The 14,646-nt window shown below is 37.4% G+C and overlaps 3 protein-coding genes across 3 annotated transcripts; 2 read left to right on the top strand and 1 right to left on the bottom strand.

Moving 5' to 3' along the window:
• The first annotated feature begins 93 nt into the window (after positions 1–93).
• LOC130733658 (uncharacterized) lies at positions 94–1,756 on the top strand. Its single transcript, XM_057585885.1, has 2 exons — positions 94–817; positions 924–1,756. Exons 1-2 carry the CDS (start codon positions 94–96, stop codon positions 1,754–1,756), a joined length of 1,557 nt encoding a protein of 518 aa, XP_057441868.1.
• A 37-nt stretch (positions 1,757–1,793) lies between these two features.
• LOC130733648 (uncharacterized) lies at positions 1,794–2,807 on the top strand. Its single transcript, XM_057585879.1, has one exon. The coding sequence runs from the start codon at positions 1,794–1,796 to the stop codon at positions 2,805–2,807; it is 1,014 nt and encodes a 337-aa protein (XP_057441862.1).
• Positions 2,808–9,369: 6,562 nt separating this feature from the next.
• Positions 9,370–14,646, bottom strand: LOC130734490 (uncharacterized). The gene is made up of 5 exons (XM_057586938.1): positions 14,317–14,646; positions 11,702–11,768; positions 11,085–11,489; positions 10,045–10,388; positions 9,370–9,812 (listed from the first exon to the last, which is right to left on the bottom strand). Exons 1-5 carry the CDS (start codon positions 14,404–14,406, stop codon positions 9,597–9,599), a joined length of 1,122 nt encoding a protein of 373 aa, XP_057442921.1. The 5' UTR covers positions 14,407–14,646; the 3' UTR covers positions 9,370–9,596.

Genomic DNA, 14,646 nt, shown 5'->3' with positions numbered 1-14,646 from the left:
GAGAGAAACTCTGCCTTCTCTCTAACTTTGCCTCCGTAACCTTCTAACCTAGAACCAGCCGCCGCACCTGCTCTCCCTCCCCACTAGCCGGCCATGGCAAGTGGAGAAAACCACCGCTCTCAACGCCTAGAGAACGAACAACCAAAACGCATCACAAAGAAAGTGCGTATGGATACCCCAAACGAGGAAGACGACGCTGTAATGGATCAACACATTGAGGATGTGGAAACGCTAGAGAAAACAGAGAAGGATACTGAAATGCCATACCCAGCAAAACTCTCATACAAGGAGAAACTCATTGCTGGAGAACAAGCTAGACCAATCTTCTCACCGCAAGAAATCATCGACCTGGTGAGGGATGAACTGGTGGTGGGAAATCCGGAAACTGAAGAACCAAAAACGGACAGAGGAGCTTTCAATCCGAAACCAGTAGTGCCTATCTCTCTCGAAGAATACGAGGAATGGTGCAGGCCCTGGAAATACTCTCTTGTCATTAAGCTCCTAGGCAAGAGGATAGGCTTCAAATGGATGAACCAGCGAATCCACCATTTCTGGGCTCGCGAAGGCGACCTGAAAGTCATCGACCTCACTGATGACTACTTCCTGGTGAGATTTGTTTCTGAAAAGGACTACCTGTACGCCCTATTTGAAGGCCCCTGGAGAATCGCTGATCACTATCTCTTGGTTCAAAGATGGCGACCAATGTTCAAGCCGGGGGATGATGAAGTCCGAAAAATTGCTGTATGGGTTCGCTTCCCCAAATTACCTCAAGAACTGTATAATGAGACCTTTCTGTGGAGAGCAGGATCTATGCTTGGTACTATGTTGAAGATTGACACTCATACCTCCTTCCACTCGAGAGGCCAATATGCACGAATGTGTTGAAATTGACCTTAGCTACAAACTTGTTCCAACTGTAACAGCTCTGGGAACAGAATGCAACGTCGAATACGAGGGACTCCATTTTATTTGCTTTGAATGTGGTAGGTATGGCCACAAGAAGGAATACTGCCCTGAACTCATTGCCCCACTTTCTTGTCCCCCAGAACCTGTCGCCACAAAGACAACACCAACAAACCTTGATGCTAATCAAAACCCAGGAATTGTTCATGAGGAAACCCCTAGTGCAGAGACTCAAAGCTGCTTTGGACCTTGGATGATGGCCAAGAGACAACCCAAAAGGAAACCTCCCAAGGCCAGTAATCAAGGGACAATCCTCAGGGAGAATGGGACCAGATTTGATGTTCTTTCAAGGGAACCAGAAAGTAATGAGAAAACCCAAGATATGCAGCATAAGCAGAGCACAGGAAACCAGGAGAGCAGGAGAGGCAAACAACAACAGGGAGCTACAATTAAGCAAGCAAAACCAACAAATAAAGGAAGGACTGCTAAATCTGCAAACAATCCTAAGCAGAACAAGGAAAACTCTCCCCCGACCACCTCAATGCAGGTAGACAGAATAGAAAAAGAACAAATGAAGATAACCCCTGATGAACCTGTGGGAGCACAAACCAAAGAGTGGCCACAATCCCTGATGAAACTCCAAGTAAATCTAGGGGATAAGTTCCATGATGTGGCCTGCAAAGCAAATGACCCACAAGAACAATCCTATGACCCACATGAGGAAGAACTAAGAATGATGTATGCCCTACTCCAGAAGAAGGGGGTGAAGGATCTGAATTCCCTACAAAGGTTGTATGATGCATCTCTGAATGAGACAGTGTTGATGGAGGTCAACAGGCCACCGCCTCCATAGAGATCTCTTGGGGCACCACCTTTTCCTATTTGTTTTTATGGATAGTCTAATATGGAATTGTAGGGGAGCTGGTAAAAGAAACTTTGCCAGCCTCATAAATGATTACACAAGGATATACAATCTGAAGTTCTTGGCTATCTTAGAGCCTAGAATTAGTGGAAATAGAGCTGATGCTGTTCTAAATAAATTTAATTTTGATGGTGTTGTTAAACTTGATCCTATTGGATTTTCAGGAGGTATTTGGTGTTGCTGGAACAGTGCTGCAGTCTCTATCACTGTTGTGGCTGTCAAAAGCCAATGCATCCATCTCCACATCAACCCAAAAGTCCAAGGGGGATGGTTTCTAACCATAGTCTATGCAAACCCCCAAGAGAGAATGAGACAGATTCTTTGGGAGGAACTCACCACTGCTAGCAACCTTTTCCAGGGAGCCTGGTGTGTGACAGGGGATTTCAACTCCATCTTATTTGATATAGAGAAGACTGGAGGAGCCCCTATGAATAGAGCTTCTGCTACCAGATTCCAAAACTACCTGAACACTTACAGCTTGGAAGACATTGGAGCTAAAGGGACACCTTTCACTTGGCAAAGAGGTACCCTCAGAGAGAGATTAGACAAACTGGTTGCAAACTCTTCCTGGAGGAACCGATTCCCAGAGGCTTCTGTCACAAATATCCCTCTCCCCTTCTCTGACCATTGTGGCCTCTGGGTCAGAATGAGCCTTGACCTCAGGAAGCCCAAACCCTTTAAATTCCTGGTTTCATGGCTGGAGCACCCAAATTTCTTACAGCAAGTTGGGAATCACTGGCAAGAATCAGAGACATGGAGCAATAATGTTGACAAATGCACTGAACATCTAAAGCAGTGGAACAAAACTGTCTTTGGCAATATCTTTAGCAACAAGAAAAGAATTCTTGCAAGACTTGATGGAATTGAGAAGCAATTAACCCTTATTTACAAAAAATCAGGAAGAGTCTTTGGAAAGATTATGATGACATTCTCAGGAGGGAAGAGATTTATTGGGCACAGCAAGCAAAAACCAAGTGGTTGAGACTAGGGGACAGAAACACAATTTTTCCACCAAAGCACCATTACAAGACAACAAAAGAATAGGGTGGAAGCTTTAAAGGATGATAGAGGGGAATGGATCTATGATAGCTTTGAAATCCAGGCCCTCCTTACTAATTTCTTCAAGGCTCTCTACTCCTCTGAAAACTTCCAACAGAGTGAATTCCAAACTTCTTCCCTCTTTCCAAAGCTAAATCATATGGAAAGAGCAAAGCTGAGTGAATTTGTACATGAGACAAAAATTAAGCAAGCTCTCTTCAGTATAGGGAATCTGAAATCACCAAGACCTGATGGTCTCCATGCGATCTTCTTAAAGAAGAAGTGGGAAACCATTAAAGGCTCTCTCTGTATGCTTGTGAAAAAGATCTTCCTCCAACCAGAATTGATTGAAGAGGTAAATGGTACAGTGGTAGCCTTGATCCCAAAAATAAAGGCCCCGAAAAAAGTATCCCAGTTTAGACCAATCTCCTTCTGCAATACAAACTACAAAATAATCACTAAAATCCTTTCCAACAGATTGAGTGTTGTTCTGCCCAACCTGATCTCTCATAACCAAGCCAGTTTTATTAAAGGAAGATCTACTGTGGATAATGTGCTGATTTTCCAAGAGATCATTCATACCTTGAGGATCAGGAAAGGTAAAAAGGGCTATATGGAAATTAAATTGGATCTGGAAAAAGCTTACGACAGACTCCAATGGCCATTTATTATTGATACTCTCAAGTTTTTTGGTTTTGACCAGAATTTCATAACTCTGATAGAGAAATGTGTCTCAACTTCCACTATGGCCATTGCTTGGCGTGGGGAGTATCTTGATTCCTTCAAACCCCACAGAGGCCTTAGACAAGGGGATCTAATTTCCCCCTATCTATTTGTTCTATGTATAGAAAGACTATCACATGCCATTACTGATGCATGTACAGAGGGAAAATGGAGACCTTTCAAAATAGGAAGACCAAGCCTTAATGTCTCTCACCTAATGTTTGCTGATGATGTAATTATCCTGGCTGATGCTTCACTAGACCAGGCTCACTTAATACAGGAAACACTGGGAAACTTCTATGCTTCTTCAGGTCAGAAACTAAGTTTGGCTAAATCAAGGGTTTTCTTCTCCAAGAATGTCAATGACTCTTTGGCCAACCAACTCTCTACCAACCTGGGAATTGAAAGAACATCAAACTTGGGCATGTACCTAGGGGTCCCTCTCCTTCACACTAGAATGACCAGAGACAACTTCAAATTCTTGGTGGATAAGGTAAGGAAACGACTCTCTAATTGGAAAAGCAAAACACTATCAATGGCAGGAAGAATTTCTCTCACTCAATCCTGTCTATTTAGTCTTCCTGCTTATATCATGCAAACCACCCCCATTCCCATTGGCATTTGCAAAGAGATTGAGTCCTTGTGTAGAAACTTCATCTCGGGATCAACTGCAGACAAGAGGAAATGTCACCTTATTGGATGGGATACTATTTGCTCTCCAAAAGAAAGAGGTGGTCTCGGATTCAAAACTCTACAAACTATCAACAAAGCATACATGGTGAAGCTAGCTTGGACTATCAAGCATGATGAACACTGCCTCTGGGCAAAGATGCTACGTGCCAAATACAATTTCTCCTCCAGGAACAGAAACTATCCCATTCCAAAACCGAGTAGCTCTCCAACTTGGAAAGGCCTATGCCAAGCTTGGCAGTATGCAGAGGAAGGAGGACACTGGGAATTAGGAAACGGCCTTACCACTTTGTTCTGGAGGGACAATTGGGCTACTTTCCAATCAAACCTCATGGAGTATCTTCCAACTGAGAATCCCACCTCGCATCTTCATCTCCCTGTAGCACACTTCACTGAAAATAATGAGTGGAACTGGCAACTAATCAAGCAATGGCTTCCTCAAGACATTTGTGACAGAATTGCTCTATTGGAGCCTCCGAAACCAGAAAAGGGTGATGATAACCTATTCTGGAAATACTCAGAGGATGGTAAATTCAAGATCAACATTGTTTACCCTCTCTTCCTAGATGAGACACTGCAGAACCCATCAAAAACCTTCGAACAAGTCTGGAAGTATAAAGGCCCACCCCGTGTCCAATGCTTCCTTTGGAAATTAGCTCATGGACGCTTACTGGCAAACTATGAAAGAATGAAACGAAACATGACTAATTCTTCTATCTGCCCGAGATGCCTTCAAACAGAGGAATCAATCATGCATGCCGTTAGGGACTGCCCTTATGTCCAAGAAACATGGAACTGTTTCCTACCAGCTAGAGATTGGAGCAGATTCTATAGTCAAGGACTCTCCAACTGGCTTGAATCCAATCTCAAAATGAGTAATGTCCACAAGGAAGGTAGTAAGTGGAACATTCTCTTTGGCATCACTGCTTGGCAAATCTGGAAAGACCGGTGTGACCTTATCTTCAACAACCACATTACTATGCCGGGCAATCTCTCAATTATAATCTCTAACTATGCAACAGAGGTAACTAAAAACTTATCCCTTATGGATAACATCCTAAGTTCCCCTCTCAATGACAACCCAGAAACCTGGTCCAAACCGGCTTTTGGCGTCTGGAAATTGAAGACAGGTGGCTCTTTCAGGCACCAAAACTCCACTTCTGCATGTGGGGGTCTGATTCGTGATTGGAATGGTAGCTTGATTAGAGGCTTCTGCTGCAAAATTGCTGAAGGGAACACGCTCAAAACTGAACTGGTTGGGGTAGTGAAAGGCCTTGAAGTTGTCCAGGATCTCCAGCCCAAAGACTTGGAAATTGAAGTTGATTCAAAGGTAGCTGTGGAACTAATTACTATCAACTGCCCGAGGGACCACCATTGCTACAGGATAGTTGAGCGGATTCACAATCTAGCTTCAAGACCGGTGAAGGTCACTTTCCATAACATAATTAAACAGGAAGGCAAATATGAGTGCAGACAAATTAGCCAACATGGGACATCAAGCCCAAAACTTAGTTTTCAATGGAGAGAATGCCCCTCCATGGTTATTCCCTATGCTTGGAAATGATGCTAGAGCTTCTAGCTCCTGTTAGTTCTCGGGCTTAAGCCCTCTATTTTATCAAAAAAAAAAATAGCATGAAATAGTATTACATAAATGACATAGAGCCAAATACCGCGAAAAATAATTGCGGCAATGGAATCAAGTTAATCAATACGATAATGGCATGACATTGGAATTTAATTGTCTCAATTCTCCGACATGCCAAATAAAATTGAAACAAAAAGTGAAGAATGTGAAAAGTGAAACTGTGAAATAAAATAAGGGTTTTAGAATTTACATGTATGTTAGGTAAAACTATTAAAAATATATATTAAACAATATATTATTATTGTATGTTTGGATTTTGGGTTGGATCGGGTGGATTGTTATTAAATCCGATATCCGATCCGAAGTTGATTGGATCGTAATAAAATCCGTCTGATTGACCCGTTTGCCCAATCCAACCCGCATTTTTGTCATTGGATTGAGTTGGATCGGGCGGGTTCATTGGATCTACCCGGCCCATGTGCACCCTTATTTTAATGTATAAGAGTAGATTGATGGATAAGTCCATAGAATACAATGTTAGCATCAAATAATGAATAAACTGATAATGTATATTGTATAAACTTATAATATCATGCATATACGGTGTACTAAACTAACACTTATTATCATGATTTCAAATGTAAATATCTTACATAAAATTATCATTTATGAGATTTTTCTCAATTAACATTAACATCTTATCATCCAAGAGAGTTCGATCCCTACGGACTACACTCTTAGATATACCTTTGACTTTCACCACACTCAGATTAAGATTATGAAAACAATTTACACAAAAAAAAAACATTTCTAACAAAGATTTATCTATTTGTGCAATTGAAAATTAATATAAAAAATTTAAAAAATATAATATTACGTAAATTACAGATATTGTATAACAAAAGTCACCTGTGCATTGCACGGGTTACTTAACTACTCCCTCCGTTCCAAAACTATTGTAGTTTAAGGGTTATGCATAAAAATTAAGAATTCATTAATTGATGTTATAATTTGACTGAAATACCCTTATTTAATATGAGTTATATGAAAGAGAGAGAATGAAAATCATTGGTCAACTAATTGGTGAGAATTGTGATTGGTGGAATTAAGAGGTGATACTTGGGTGATGTAATATTGAATGAGGGCATGAATGGAAGAGAATGAGATAAAGTGTTTTGGATATGTAAAACAATAATGATTTTGGAACAAAATAAAAAAGTTAAAACTACAATAGTTTTGGAACGGAGGGAGTAGTTATTGTCTAAATTAATAGTACAAAAGGTGATATATGAGGGTAAAATAGTAAGTATGAATCATACTACTTCTCGTTTCTTTCCCCTTTCTTCTATTTTTTCGGTAACGGGAAAAACCTTTAAAATATAGTATTCCTTTATCTTCCCTCTTTCTCCATTAGCATATTCTCTCCTAAAATTTTCTCATCTAGAACCAAACAACTCATAAAACTGACATGGAATTCAATAGAAATAGAATTGCATTTAAATTAAATTAAACAAAGTAACCATTATAATTTACACTCACTTGTATCTCCTTCTTTATGTGGAACTACTGAATTTGAATCAGAAACAATAGGAATTGTATTTCCGATGTATCGAAAAAGAAACAATACGAAACCTTTTGCCCCTACCCCTGCTTTCATTTGAATCTGTTCATAATATGCAAAATATCAACAGGTCATACATTTTTAAAATTAACCAAATTTAGTTAACATATAACTAATTAAAAATTGAAAAAGAAATATTCAGACAGAAAATTATACTACTATTATTATTCCCTTGTACACAACTTGAGTACTGAATTTTGTTGGTAATATCTACAAATTTTGCTACCAATTTATTTCACCAATATTTTCCTGTGAATTTCTTTTGAAGTTTAAGTAAAATTCTTGTAAAATTATATTTGTAGGTAATTCCACAAATAATTAGTGAAATTTTCTCCAATTTTTCCATTTATTTTTTTAATCTTTCCTTTTTCTCTCTTTTAAAATGATATTTTAAAAAAAATAAGTGTTTTGAGAGTTGAAGTTTAGTTTGCTTTAGATTAGTTTTGTGAAGACTAAAAATTATTAATTGCTATAATTTCGAATCGATTTTATTGTGTTATTTTCAAAACGTTTCTGCTTTGTTTCAATGAATTTGAATGACTAATTTTAATTTAAAAGGTGGGAGGATTCGTTCAAATTGCCAACTTGAAAATCTAAGCAATTAATAATTCGGCCACCTTGAAAATGAGTTACAACTACTAAACCATTAAAATGAGAAGTTAAGTAAATATCATGCATTCGTTAATTGAAAAACGTAATTATCTAACTTATTTATCACAGGTGGCTTCACATAAAGTTTTTTTAAGGATCATGTTAAAAGAATATAAGAAGAAGGAAAGACTAAAAAAAAAAAATAGAATGAAAAATGGAATTGCACTATTTTTTTTTTGGGAAGGCATGGAATTGCACTAATTATTTGTGGAATTACTTGCAGGTATAGTTTTGCAAAAAAATTACTCAAATTTGAAGAAAAATTCGCAGGAAAATATTGGTAAAATGAATTGGTAAATAAATTTGCAGGTAATTAATAGTGGGTGGTGTGGAGTGTAATATTTAAGTAAGTTTGGAGTTTAGTGTCATACAATGAAACTTCAAATTAGTGGAGTGTAATTTACTCATCTTATAAAAATAAGAAAAGCTTTAAAATAAAATGGGTCATGTAAATCTTCGTCTTCTCATGGTCAGTTTGAATCTCGTCTCAAACTCCAGTGACGAGGCGGAGGGGGTCACTCCCCCTGCACCGCCCTATTTGCAAACTTTTGCGCATAACACCTTTAAGTCTCTTCCTTGCCCCCTCCAGACCGCCCTTGTTGCTTCTAAGGTGCTCGAGGGTTGCTAGATGTACCACAATCTTTATTCTATTAAACACCTACAAGAGTCTAACAACCGGCTTCGCCCGATAGGTATATGACGACCAACTTGTCCTCAAACCTTGTGGTGAGGACGAGCTCATTTGTCTTAGCAAAGGTTCAAGCGATCCCTACCTCCATTTTTTTCTACGTGTACCTACATATTCATGGTCTTGGCGTTAAGTTTCCCTCCTCGCCCTACATTTGTGAGGTATTGATGTTCCTCATGGTACTATAGGTATATTTCTCCCTTTTTTATTTTAAAATGTGGTTCAATCATTGAAGTTTGTGTAAAAATGTTTCACACCGACGACATTAAATATTATCTAAATACTTAAAGAAAAAACATTTAATATTTTTGAATTTTCAATATATCAAAATATTAATATTAGCACATAAAATTTAACTAAAATAATGTTTAACCTCTTCAACAACATTCATCATTAGACCCCCTCTATATCAGATCAAATTCATACATTTCTATATATATGATAATACATAATATACCAATCTAACTGTCCCTTTTTTTTCTTAATTTTGTAGAAACAACATTTTCCCTCTTAAAAGAATCAGACTATTAGAAAAAACACATTTCATATGCCGTAAAACTACAAGTATTCCTGTTATTTCTTCGGTATCCAAGGTCCTCAATTACAAATTAGTCTAGACGAGTCAAAGGATTAGTGTTTAAATGTCCAATTAGACTTAACAGTTTAGACCACAAAATAAAACAATAACAAGTACATCTGCAGATTCTGCCACAAAAATTAACTATGGGTTGGGACACATGACATTGTTAACAAACTTTACAATAAATTCTTTAGTTCACTGCATGGTTGTGGAAGCAGAAGGTATAAATCTCATGAGGAAGCTTGACAGGGACCAAATGCAAATCACACCAAGAGATTGGAGGACATTTAGAAGGGTACCCAGAGAGCTGATTATGGCCATGTTGTGCGAGGTCATCTCAGCTCCTCTTACGGTAGATGATAAAGCTGTCACCAGTTGTGCTGCTCTATTTAGTTGGTGCAGCCTATACACCTGTTAATGACAATTTACTAGTTTGTTATATGAATAATCAATTGAGAAAAAGTGATTACAAGAATATTTGAAATATTATAGTTTGATTCAATCCGATAAATCAGTGAGACCTAAGCTAAAACCAATGTTAATTTAGACTATCAAAACCAGATGTATTTACTTTATTATATTCACTTTTTATCAGGAAGATAAGATACAGAAAATTAACCAACAAGGGCTGGATTGTCCTTACTTGAAATATGAATGGAATAGCACACCATGAAGGCGATTTCCGATATCTAGCATACTGCTCGAACGCGAACTGGACAACTATGCCAACAAGGTATGGAGCAAGAGTTGCTGAGGCTGCAGGGCCTGTCCATGGCCAGACCAAACCCATAGTGACCATAGGAATTACAAGACTAAGTACCAGTGTAGCAACAGAAGAGATTCTCTGTCCCATCTGAGGGGGCAGAGTGTTGCCATTATTTGCAACAATATCCAGTTGTACAGGTCTCCTTAAATGGTCCAGTAGAAAAAGAAATAGTGAAACACCACAATAGAAAATTGCTTCAGTGAAGAATAATATGAGGAAATCTGGAGATGAAGAAACAAGATACTTCAGACTTCAGGGTTTAGATTTTACAGAAGACAACACAATTCAGAGCTAAGAAAGAATGAATGATAATAAAAAAGATGATTTAGAGCAATCAATTGGACATTCTGGTGTATGAGTACAGTTCAAGTCACAACTGCCAATTCTGTAGCACATAATTCACAAAAAGTTCACTAATTACAAACACTTTTCCCTGCCACTCCATAAACAAATTGAATTTCTAAACCAATTTCGATTTTCGTAAATGTTTAACTGATTATAGACATTGAAATTGCAAAACTTATCATCAATTGTGCTGTCAGTATGGTTCAATCTCCATTTCTATCCAACCATCTGACGATTGTTGACACGTCCATCTTGTCATGATATAGATAACTCCAAGCCAACCAATGAGAATCATATTCATGTTCTGAACATGCAAGATGTTTTCCCTAGCAACACTTTACTAACAGTCCTAAATACAATTAGTTCCCCCTTTTACGCAGCAGTTTTTCATCATCAGATACTTTAACCATAATAATAAAAGATGCTGGCAGCTTGCTACAGAATATATCAAAATGATACTAAACTCTCCACATAGAAATAGTACGTTATGCAGATTACAGCAAATAAAGCAATATTAAACCAAATGCATAAAATGAACAAACATGAGAGTCTCTCATCTGAAGAAAATTTACCTGTTAATAAAGAGTCCTCGAAAATGATGGAGAGCAATTTACGCATGTATAGTGAAGGAAAAATGAAAGAGGCAACGAGGACCGTAGGGCCCATAAACCATAATATGCTATTTTGACTCTTCTCTGGATTTGATAAAAGGACCTCATTATCTCTTCCATATGGACGACTATAAAATGATATTAAACCTGGTTTTCCGTCACTCCCTGACAAATGATAAGAAGAGTTGCTTGCAGGAGAGAAGTTTTGAACAATATTATTGTTGTTTTCAGGCACTGTAGCAGCTATTTCAAGCTCACTGTGTTCTGACTGGTCCTCAGAGACAACAAAAAGAGCACTGTGCTGTTTCTGGAACCTTCCTTTTAACTTTGGCTTTCCATTTGTAAATTTAAACCGCCATGATTTGTCTAACCACAATAGTAATACTTAATCAAAAGAATGTTAACAGAGACATTTCCAGAGGAGTGAATTTAAATATTGGGCAAATTGCAACTCACACCCTTCAACTTCGGTCCATATGCAGATTAAACCTTAAGATTTGAAGGGTGCAAATAACCACTGAGTTGGATACTTAGTACAGAATGTAGATATTGAGGAATCAACTAATAAATAAGCATACCTTTAGTGTGTATCTTCAGCTGAGCAACAGATAGCTGGTTGACAAACACCCCTTGTGATAAGCTCAACTGAATATTAAATGACAAGAAACCAAGTAAGAGGAATAGTAAATAAAGCTATACCCAAATATATGTAGTAAACAATTTTGGATGACAGTATAATGCCATACAATTAATCAAATAGCTATACTCAAATAGAAAATCGCATGATTTTCTTGATTGGAGATCTAAATATCTAGAAGAAGACCACAGTAGAAGATGGAAAGATTTATACATATCACACCTATAACCTATCATCATCAAATTTCAGAGAGAAAAAAATGCACACAGTAGTCTGTAACATGTGTTATTTATATGTGAAATTAATTGATTGACAAAAATTATTTTCAATAAGTCATGGACTAAGTTTTCATAAAAATAATGAATATAAAAAAGAAAATAGTTGCAATTTATTCTAACTCCACAATATTTGTGGCTTTGAGCAAGTGATTATGAAATGAATTCCCAAATTATTTCACTTGAAATTTTAGTTAAACATTATCTGTTGATCAAATTAATGCAAGAAAAAATATCGTGATGCATACACCCATTGACTGCTTCTCAGCCTCAGGTAAATGCACTCCATTAGACCTATGCAGCTATGCTGTAGCAACTTACTGTGCCATTTGTGTTTAAAATAAACCAAAACTAATTAACGAGCTAAAGTGAGGGAGACATACAAATAAGAGACGGGAGTTTGGTACTCATCCAAACCAATCATAGTTAGGAAACTCATCAAACGAATTACTGAGTGAACTATGATTCAACTAACTAGTCAACTTGCACCCCAAACAGATCAATATCAAATAATTCTACATCCCATAAGCCCCTTATAACTAATGCAACACTTTTTTCTTTGCAGTAGCAGATCCCACACAAGTTCAACTCCATTTATATCACATGCTTACTGCATCAATGGTTATTGATAATTTTCAGTTGGTGATTACATTACTATCAGTAGAATAAATAAGAAAAAGCCAAATTCCTGAGTTCACATATGTGAGTCTATGATCTTTTTAAAAGACTTATTTTTAGGAAAGATCCAAGCATCAAATATATTGATAGAGTGGCTTTTAGGCCACTGGTCACTAAGGTGTATGTTAGGAACCCTAGGAAGCCAATTAGTTAGTTAACCTGTTGTTTTACTGGTTGGGGGATAATTGTAACTGGCAACTGTCAGTCTATCTCTATTAGCTGTTGGGACATAAAAGGGAAGGAAGTTAGGATGTGTTGTACCTTTTGGGTGAACTCATATTGTGGAGAGCTCTCTGAACTCTCAAATACCCGGAGCAAATTATACCTAACTCTTTTCTTTATAAGACATTTCAGTTCTATCCCTATTCTGTTTCCTCTGCTATTTTTATTTTTCCCCAATTCTCTGCTCCTACCTATCATATATATATTCAACAGCTCCTCCTTAATTTTCTTTCTTCTTTCCAAAGCCATTAAATACACAATTGGTGCAATTGTTTGAATAGAACTTATTAGGGTTTTTCAAAGTTGTTAAAGAATGATGATTTTAGCATCAATAATGTCAAAGGTGAGCAGAATATCAAGATTTTTTTTTCCCGCAGGCCTTCTATGTTTGACCAGAACTCAGTAATCAGAATAAAAAGTCATAGAGCTAGCTACTCTTTCTAAAGTCTAAACAATGCAATGAAGGAAGATGGTTTTCGGTCTTTCCATCAATGATTGTTAATCTTGAGCTCCAATTTTTCTACAAGCCCTACTAACTCAACAACAACAACAATAACAAGTCCTGCTAACTAATGAAGTGAAAATCAGCTGCACCCCTATCCTATATCTAGGTCCAACACGCAGGGGGGTTTCGCTAATCTTAAGTGACAACCCACGTCAGAAGAAAAAGTGAATAATCTCAACTATTAATGAGAAAAAAAAATGGTTGATAACTTGATATTAAAAGCTTAATAAGTCGTGATGGGTTTGTTAAAGTCTTCATCTTTGATGTTCTTACTTTTCTCTCTAAAGTCAACTACTCATTTTATAGTATGTTTGGACCGGCTTCTCTTTCTTCATAATCAATTCTGAGATCAAAGCTGCTCACAGAAACTTCTCCCCAGAACCGATTCAGGCTTAGAATCAATTGTAATGCAAACGAATTTCCAAACACGCATTTACGGAAGCCAAATTAATAGCAGGGACATTCTCATCCAGGAACTTCAAACTTTGTAAAAATAAAAACAAAACATTGACATGAAGAGAAGTTCAAGTTCCACCAAGTAAGAGCCATAGTGGGCAGTGCCTCAAGCGAAAACATAAACAAAACAAACACAACCAATGAAATAGTAAACTCAGCACAGCATGAACAAAATACATGTATAATAATCTAGTTAATGGGGTCATTTTCACTTATTCAGACAAACTTATACTATTGCCAACAAAAAGTGAAAAGGTAAGAACTATTTGGAATTGGAAAATGGAGAATTACCCACAATTTTATTTTGTATATTCATTTAGAAAAGAGAGAAAAGGAAGAAACTTGAGAAGAATGAACAAAAGAGGTAAAGTGATGAAACAAAGCGCAATCTATTCTATTCTATTGGGTGATAAAACGTACCTGGGAAGCGGGAGCTCTTGTGCGTTGAAAAGGAGAAGAAATGGAAGCCGCTGAACAAGAAAATGACGAACCAATTCGAGAATTTGCCATAGCCAATAGCCAATAGGGGTTTTCGAAGGGGATAACAAGCTAAAAATAATCGCAAGAAGAACTCAACAACTGAACCAAAGCATCATCGTAAATAAAGAATGAATAGGGTTATAGATTAGTAAGAATGAATAAGAAGGAAGGAAGGAAGGGATTGGGGAAACTCAAACGCAGACTCTGACTCTCTCAGAAAACCGCTGCTCTTGTTGTGGATTCTTGCCAAGGTAGTAGTAGTAGTACTAC

The sequence above is a fragment of the Lotus japonicus genome, chromosome 1 (assembly GCF_012489685.1).
Source record: "Lotus japonicus ecotype B-129 chromosome 1, LjGifu_v1.2".
NCBI classification, from domain to species: domain Eukaryota; kingdom Viridiplantae; phylum Streptophyta; class Magnoliopsida; order Fabales; family Fabaceae; genus Lotus; species Lotus japonicus.
The sequence above is the reverse complement of the archived record's forward strand: the minus strand, read 5'-3'. Positions and strand labels throughout refer to the sequence as shown.